An 8,585-nucleotide genomic window follows, 5' to 3' on the forward strand; every position below is an offset into this window, starting at 1 on the left:
CCAGAGGATTCGGGCTTCGGTCCCAGCATCCTCACTTTTTAGCACAATTTTTTAACATTACTTATTTTAGCTTTTTTTTTTTTTTTTTTTTTTGGCAGCAACATCAACAATAGTAAAAGTAGTAACAGATGGCGCTTCTTGAGTGCGTACCCTGCGCCGGGAGCAAAGTTCGGCTCATTTTACTGTCCGGTCATTTACTGTCCGGTCATTTACTGTCCAGAGCTGCGAGGCAGGACTGCACTCTGCGTCACAGACCAAGTGACTGAGAATCAGAGAGGCCAATCACCCGCCCAGGGTCACACAGCCAGAGGAGACAGAGCACGGCCATGAGCCACGGGCTGTAAAGCGTCCTCTACCACACGTCGGAAGGACGCCGAACAGGCCCGGGTGGCGGCGGCCCTGGCGGGGAGCTCAGCCGCTGCAGCCGTGAGGGGCAGGATCCGACCGGCCTTAGAAAACTGGAACGGGAAACACCGCAGGACCCGCGCCCCCGCCCTCGGGCATCACCCAGAGAACGCGGAGCCGCCGGCTCGGGAGGCTGCGTGTCCACCGTGGTCAGGCGGAGCCGGTTACTGCAGTGAGGCCACGGGGCCGCCCAGGGGCCCGCGGCGGGGACCAAGGAGATGCGCCGTCCACCCCGGGGAGCCGGCTCCCCCCGGGAGAGACCAGACCCGCCCCTACAGCCACGCGGAGGGGCCGCGGGTCAGAGGACAGAGGAGCGCTGGACACTCAGCCCGCAGACGAGTCCACAAGGCAAGAGACACTAATGAATGAAATGAGGTTTCTGAGGCTAAGGGGGTTGGGGGAGCAGAGAGGGCAGACGGGTTTAAGGGAAGAGAATAAAAAATTAAAAATGGGGCCTCTCTGCTGGCGCAGCGGGTTGAGCGCAGAGCCGTGAAGCTGTCCGCAGCCTCCGCACCGCGGGTTCGATTCCACATGGCGCAGCAGACCCCTCCTGTCTCCCCGCTGCTCCCCTCAGCAGTGTCCTTCGGTCCTTCTGCCTGCTCTGCTCCCCGCTCTGGCTCTGGTGAATCCTCTCACCCCCCCCCACCCCCCGCACCTCTGGCCTGTACCCCAGTGCTTGTATAAATAAATAAATCTTTAAAAAAAACAAAAACAAAGTCAAGCCCCCTGGGAGCCGCGTGCTCCGTCACCACCGTCTCTCCCTGGCCGAGCACGGAACACAGGAGACAAGATGGCACTGGGTCACATGAGGGTCGCGTCCCCCTGGACAGCCGTGTCCACCTCACACCAGCCAGGACGGCTGCACCCTCCGCCGTGGGCCCCCTCTGGGCTGCGGCCCTTCCCCGCCAGCCGTAGCCTCCGTCGTGCTGGGCGCCCGCCCGCCCCAGTCCCCTGGCAGCCGCGAGGCCCAGCCCGTTCCCCCGGCCTGGCGACTGTCTCGGGAACCTGCTCTTGTCCAACGCGTCCCACGCCACACCCGGACACCGCGGAGCGGGCAGGTAAGACGCTCAGCAGCAGAGCCAACTGCGGCTTCGTGAGAAAATAAAGGTGACTGAAAAGTAAAAAAAATAACCACACTCTCCCACAGGGCTGCAGCCGGCGGGGCCGGGACAGAGGAGGAGGCGGGGCCTGTGGTCAGCCCACCCGGCTCTGGGCTCTGGCCTCCTGCTCCGCGGCGCCACCCCCGCCCCCACCGCGGGGACAGGTCAGTGCTCGGCCAGAGCTTCCTGCCTGGCCCCCCGGGCTGGGGGCTGAGGACCCGGCGGCACCTCTCACCTGCTCTGCCTGCTCGCCCCCCCCCCCCCGCCCTCCCCAGCAGCCGCAGAACCAGGGGAAGCGGCGGCGGCGGCCAGTGGCCATCACCGTGGAGGGTGATCGCCCAGAGTGGGGCAGGGCCGTGGAGCAGAGGGGGGCTAGCCCCAACCCCAGGGAAGGTGGGAGGGCTTTGGAGAGGACGGAGAGGAGCCCTATCCAGCGCCACCTCCCCACCCCCCACTGGGATCCCCGTGCTGTGGGTGGAAGGGGGTGAGAACGGAGCTCCCCGGCGGGGGCCCCACTCTCGCGCAGGGCGTGTGGCCAGGCTGCCAAAGGGGAGCAAGGAAAAAACCTGGCGACACCCACACCTTGCTGGTACCCAGGGTTCCACAGCAAGGGACAGTCCCAGCAACCACCCCAGCCGGCAGTCACAGACCCCAGAGCACCCCAAGGGCAGGACCCGAAGAAATCCCCAGCACCGAGCCCCGTCCCCAGCCGCCAGGCCGGCACAGGCCTCCGGCAGGATCACGTGGCAAGGCCGGGCGCAGAATCCTGCGGGATCAGCAGGCACTTGACCTAAACCATCTCCAGGCCGCCCTCTGCAGATCTCGGCCACCCCGCAGCGCCGGGACGCGGGACGGCCAGGACGCTTTCCTGTGCAGAGGCGCCAGGAGCTCTCCCGAGCACACACTCTCAGACCATGGCCAGTCCCGCAATCAAAACCAACCACCCCAGAAACCGTCTCCCCAACTACAGGGGGACACTGCCAGTCCAGGTCCCCTGGGGGACTCCTGAGCCCCACCCTAGAGGCAGGGTCCCAGAGGTCGGGCCACACCAGGCCCCAGCTGGCCACCCGGTCAGCAGGCCTCCCCACTGGCACAGGACAGGCTCGTCACCTTGGGTCACCTCCTGTCAGGTCAGCTGGGTGCCCCGCAGGGGCCCAGGCCGTGGCTCCTGATGCTGTGGTCTTCCCCAAATGGGAAAACACCCCTCTTCCTAGGGTGCCTCTCAAGCGCCCTGCTCTCATGATGGGGTGGAAGTGCCGCCAGACAGTCTCCACGCCCTCCTGAAGATCAAGGCCAGGCGGTGGAGGGAGCAGGTGCAGGGTCCGCTGGGCCGGGCAAGCACTGAACTCTCTGGGCCTTTGCAGGCTTGTAGCCCCCGCACAGGGCAGAGCTTAACTGGCCTCACCTCTTCAGGCCCAGCTCCCGTCCCAGCTAAGGGCGCTGACCCCGGGAAGGAGGCCTCGTGGGTGTTCCTGCCACCCACACAGTTCCGCAGCCACATCTGGGACACAGACCCGTGTCTGTGTCCATCACAGGAGACTGGACCCCCCACGGGGTCCGCGAGCTGCTGATCACCCAGTCACTATAACAGAAGCCACCAGCCTCCCCGCAGAGCTGTTTTCTTGAAAACCTGACCTGCAGGGGGGGCGCCAGCGGCTCATAGTGCCTGGCCTTTGAAGGGGGGGTGGGGGTGGGGGAGGGGAGCCACCGCAGCCACACCTAGGCACTGGGGGGCAGGACTCCCAGCAGCACCCTGGGCCATGCCCCGCTGCTCCCTCGGCCTGGAACGCCCGTGCCCCATCCTCCCGGCCCCACAATCCTAGCTAAGCCCCCTCCTTCACATCCCAGCTGCATGCTGCTCCCTTCGGGAAGTCCTCCTGGCTCCCTGACTGTCAGGTTGGTTTGTAATTATCTGCTCTATTTTCTGGATTGCCCCAGTGGGGAGGTGTGACCCCGTGGGAGGAAGGGCCACTTAAGCGGGCCAGCTGAGGCCCCCCTGGACAACCTAGGCTGCCGGCTCGGGCCTGTCGGGGAAATTCCATAGGAGAGCTTTCAGAGCAACCCTGGGGGACAGATGTGCTCCAGCCCCAGGAAAGGGGCCCACAAGTGACAGTGGCGGAGCTCCCAACACAGGTCTGTGTCCTGCCCCCAGCCCCAAGGCGACCAAAGACACCGGCCTCTGCCCTCTCCATTTTGCAGATGTGAAAACCACCAAGCCAGCCGCCCTGTGCTGTGGGTGGCGTGGAAAGACATCTGCGATACGGAGATGCTCCCCAGCTGCTGGGACCCCAAGAGAGTGAGCCTTGCTCCCCACCTTCCATCATAGTCCAGAGTCTAAGCAGCCCCGGGGTGGGGGCTCGGGCAGTGCCAGAGTGGGGGCAGGGCCACTGGAGAGGCCCCGGCTCTGTCCCTCAGTCTCATTCTCATGCACTGGGAGCTGTAGCAGCCCCTGAGCCTGTCTGCCCTCCCGCCTCCGGCCTGGGAAACTTCCAGAAGAAGCTGCAGCGCGGGCCACATGTCTCCAAGCCAAGTCCTCGCTCGCCTTTGTTCCTCCTCCCTCCCAGCAACTCTCTCTGTAATCAGTCAGAAACCGAGCCAGAGACCAAGAAAGTCTTGGAGAAAACATAGAAAACATAAGTGCCTTCCCAACACCCTCCCTTCCCGCCCACCCCATGCGCCCAAAGGACAGACAGACTCGGGACAGATCCCTTGGCGCGAGATCAGAGCCCTTCTGCTCGGGAGCCAGCAGACGAGCTGGCGGGCTCACCCTCCTGTGGCCTTTCCTGTGACTCTTTAATTGCATGCCTCCTGGCGGACCCCAAGACTCTCCGGAGGTGGGGGACAGCGCCACCCGAGCCCGAGAGCCTCAGGGAACCTCGCAGCTTCCAATTTGTGTCTGCAGGGAGGAACCAGATAGTCTTCTAATTCCCCACCCCAAATCTTGCCAGAGTTGTTGAAACTAAGAGAGAGAGCTCCCCAAAAGAAACAAAGGGCCCGGGACACTGCAGACGTTGCAGGACGCAGGCAGCCCCGGGAGTCCTCCCACACTGCTCAAGGCAGAGCCTTCTCCGTGAAGGAGGGTGGCTGCAACCCTCCAGTGAACCTGGAACTCAGCCAAGCAAGTCCTGGGGTTCACGCCAAGCTAGACACTGCCAGCTGCGGGGTCCCTTCTTGCATAAGTGGCAGAGAAGACCAGCGGCTCAGGATCCCCGGGGCAGACTCCTGAAAGTTCAACGGCGCCTGCTCTCTGGGCCTCACTGCCCTTGGCTGCAAAATACAGGCGGCTCTGGGGTCCCCCCAATTCCCCACAGGAGTCTTGTGTCGCCCCGCATCGGAGCCCCCTCTGGGCGGTCACTCCAGCAGCATCACCCAGATGTCCCAGGGGCCTGGCCAGCTCCTACCCAAGCCCTGTGACTCCCAGCCGGGCCACCAGGGGTTAAAGTTCTCAGAGCCCCAGGGGGCAGGATGGCCCTGGCAGGCAACACCGAGCCCCATGCCATCCCCACCCCACGGGCATGCCCGGGACAGTCAGTGCCCGGAGCAGTCAGGAGGCTCCGGGAAAGTCTGCTGCGGGGGGAGCCAAGGAAGCCGCAGGGTCTCCCTACCCACCCCACCCCCAAGGCTGCAGGATTAGCCGGGACAGGCGACCTTTTGGCCAAGGAGGGGGTCACGGGGAGCTGAGAAGAAACTAAACTAAGCCGGAGATAAAGAACTGGCATTCCAAGGGTGGGGGACACTTATCTGGATGAACCCTGGTCAGTGGAGAGGTCAGAGGTTAAGGTTCTGAGCAGCCTCCGGGGCCTCCCGGGCGGGGCTGGGCCTTGAGGGTTCAGGGAGCCGGAGGCGGGCCGGCTGTGTGGGCCCTGGGGAGCCCGGGGAGCCCCCCGCCCTGGGGAGCCCCGGGGAGACCCCCGCGGGTGGGGGGGGTCAGGTCCCCGCCCGGCCCAGCCCCCTGGGCATGGAGCCGCGGCCAGGCCCGGGACCCAGGAGGGCAGGCAGGGCTCGCCCCCCGCGAACCCCGGCATTCCCTCCCCTGCCTCCACCCCTGCGCCCCCAGGCAGGCGGACGCCGGCCCAGACCCCCAGGCTCAGTTCTCCATCAGTTAGCGGGTACCCATCCCCCACAGAGGGGAGGAAGTGGGGGCGGTTGGACCAGCTGCGGGGGCGCCCACGGGGCAAGGGTGCAGCCGCGGGCTGGGCACCCCGGCGCCGGCTCGGGGCGCGCGCTGCGCCCCCAACCGCCCGGCGGGTGGCACCGGCGGCCTCAGAGGATGTGGGGGGCGGCGGGGGGGGGGCGGGGGCGCTTCCAGGCAGCCCCAGGTGAGCGCGGGGACCGGCCCGGGCTAAGGGAGGGGTGCAGGCCGGGGCCGTGGGGGCCGAGGCGGGGCGCGCGGGCGGCGGGTCTGGGGGCGGCGGGTCTGGGGGCGCCCCGCGGGGCCCTACCTGGGGCCGCCAGCAGCGCGAGGCCGCCGAGCAGCAGCGGCAGCAGCGGGGCGCGGCGGGGCGCGGGGCGCTCCATGGGGGCGGCGGGGCCGACAAAGGCGCGGGCTCGGCTCGGGGCGCGGGGTCGGCGGCTCCGGCGGGCGGCGCGGGCTCCGGGTCCCCCGCTCCGCGGCAGACGCTGGGCCGGGCGCGCGGTTCAATTATCCCGCCCCGAGGGGGGCGCGGCGGGGGCGGGGCCGCGGGCGCCCGGCCCCCCCCCCCCGCCCGGCCCCCTGCCCCCCGCCCGGCCCCCTGCCGGCCCCCTCCCCCCCTGCCGCCCCCCCCCGCCCGGCCCCCCCGGCCCCCCCCGCCCGCCCCCCCCCTCCGCCCGCCCCCCCCCTCCGCCCGGCCCCCTGCCGGCCCCCTCCCCCCCCTGCCGGCCCCCCGCCCGGCCCCCCGCCCGGCCCCCCGCCCCCCCGCCCGGCCCCCTGCCGGCCCCCTCCCCCCCCCATGCCGGCCCCCCGCCCGGCCCCCCCCCCCCCCGCCCGGCCCCCCGCCCCCCGCCCGGCCCCCTGCCGGCCCCCTCCCCCCCCCGCCCGGCCCCCTGCCCCCCGCCCGGCCCCCTCCCCCCTGCCCCCCCCCCGCCCGGCCCCCTGCCGGCCCCCTCCCCCCCTGCCGCCCCCCCCCCGCCCGGCCCCCCGCCCGGCCCCCCACCCGGCCCCCTGCCCGGGCTCTGGGCGCCCCCGCTGGCCCCTCGGCCCGGGTGGGGGCGCCGCGCAGGCTCTCGCTGGGAGTGGGCGAGGCCCCCAAACCTCTCCCTGAAGGGGGGGGGAGGTCACACTGGGGCGACGCGAAACCCGCCCCGCCCCACCCGCGGCCGGGCGGGCTGGGTCTCCGGTTTTCCTTTGAGCTGGGGACACCGGGGTCCCCAGGGGCGGAGGCGCCTTTTGGGCGGGATCCCGAACCGGATCGCGTCGGCCACGGGAGCTCCCGCGGGCCGGGCCTCGTCACAGCCCCAGCCCGGCCCGCGGAGTCCAGAGGTCAGCGGGTGGGGCCGCCCGGGGGTGTCCCTGGCAGGGCCTGGCCCTGCAGGACTCTGGGGGGCCCAGGAGGGCTCGCAGCGCCCCGGCCGGGGTGGCCGAGGCTGAGGCAGTCTGGGGGAGCCACGCATACATTTCTTTTTCAAAGAAACCCCCACCTGGCGCAGGTGCTGGTGCCATGGCGCAAGACCCATCGCTGAGGTGTGGACCTGATGGGCACGGCCTGGCAGCGGCCTGTAGTGTGCACCCCAAGGCGGGGAGCCGCCTCCGGGGGCCGTGAGGTGCGGGGGTGGGGGGGGGGGGTTGGAGGGGGGATCCCACCGCAGCCCACAGCCTGGGGCACAGCACAAGACTGAAAGGAAGGCGCCCCCACCCCAGAGCCCTACACAGCTGCGAAAAATGAAAGCCTTGTGCTTGGGGCAGCCACAGCTGAACCTCAGCGCCCAGAGCCCAGGGCTCGGGAGCCGGGCAGGAGAGACGGGAGGCAGGAAAGGGAGGGGCCTTCCCGGTGGGGCCGGCCAGGGCCCTGGGGGCTGGTTAGATGCTTTCTTGATCTTCGTGTTGGTTACACATGCCTCCTTCTGAATAAATATTAGATTTAAAAATCAAAAACGAAAAATCATCTCATTTCCTTAGAAGATGTGTCCTCGGTCTGCAGAGAGCCCAGGAAAGCTCGCGAGAGGGGCCTGCTGGCTGACCGCTCCCTAGGCCGAGGCAGCTTCCAAGAAGAGATGGCGGGGGGCTGGCCCTTGGAAGATGAGCAGAGGACGGAAGGTTTCCTGGGCAAGGGAACAGCATCTGCAAAGACTGGGGCGCCCTGGAGGCCCTGGGCAGCTCAGATGCCCCGTGAAGGTGGCAGGTTCTGCAGGCGTTGGATCCAGGGTGCGTGGGGAGCCCTGAGCTGAAGACAGATTGGAGACTCATGATTACTCTGCTATCCTGGGGGTTGTTCTCAAGCCACAGGAGAACAAGGGGCCCTGAGAGAGCGAAGAGAACGGGAAAGGCGTGGTGTGAACGTGGCGTTCATGCCCATCCGGATGAGGAGGCTGGAGCCCGCAGCAGCGGTGAGGCCCGGGCGGGCGGGGCGTGCGTCCAGGCCCGCTCATCTGAGAGCTGCGTTCTCACCGAATGTATCGCGCCAACATCTCCTGGCTTGGCAGAAATCGTTGCGCGGGTGGGATGGGTGCAGAATGAAGCCGTCCACGCGTTTACGCAAGCGCCCTCTCCATTCATTTGCTGCGGTGAAGCCGGAGCCCGCCAGGCCCCGCTCCCAGCGCAGATGCGCTAGGACATCCTAGAAAAAGACTGGTCCCCACACTGGAGAGAGACCCCAGCCAGGGGACACCCCACGGAGGCACAGCTCAGTGTCCTCCGGGCCATCCCACCGCGGTTTCAATACACGCTGAATCGCCCCCAGGCTCAAAGCCTCCCGCCCTCTTGTCCTGGTCTCTCTTTGTTTGACATCACCCGTTTGTCGGCCTCTGTGAGTTCTTTGTGATTTCTTTTTTTTTTTTAAATAAATGTAGATTGAATGATTGACTTTATTGTTTTATTTATTTATTTATTTGTTTGTTTGTTTTGTTTATACAAGCACTGGGTACAGTCAGAAGCGCGGGAGG

At 67.4% G+C, this 8,585-nt stretch overlaps 1 protein-coding gene across 2 annotated transcripts in view; it reads right to left on the reverse strand.

Moving 5' to 3' along the window:
• The window catches only part of FBLN1 (fibulin 1), a gene marked incomplete at both ends in the record, with an annotated part of 43,061 nt that extends 37,038 nt beyond the window's left edge, over positions 1-6,023 (reverse strand). For both annotated transcript variants that reach the window (XM_084256400.1, XM_084256401.1), the window contains one exon: positions 5,948-6,023. In XM_084256400.1, the coding sequence (XP_084112526.1) occupies positions 5,948-6,023 (76 nt within the window). The remainder of the gene's footprint in view (positions 1-5,947) is intronic.
• Between the last annotated feature and the right edge of the window lie 2,562 nt (positions 6,024-8,585).

The sequence above is a fragment of the Talpa europaea genome, assembly GCF_964194135.1.
Source record: "Talpa europaea genome assembly, chromosome: 15".
NCBI lineage: Eukaryota > Metazoa > Chordata > Mammalia > Eulipotyphla > Talpidae > Talpa > Talpa europaea.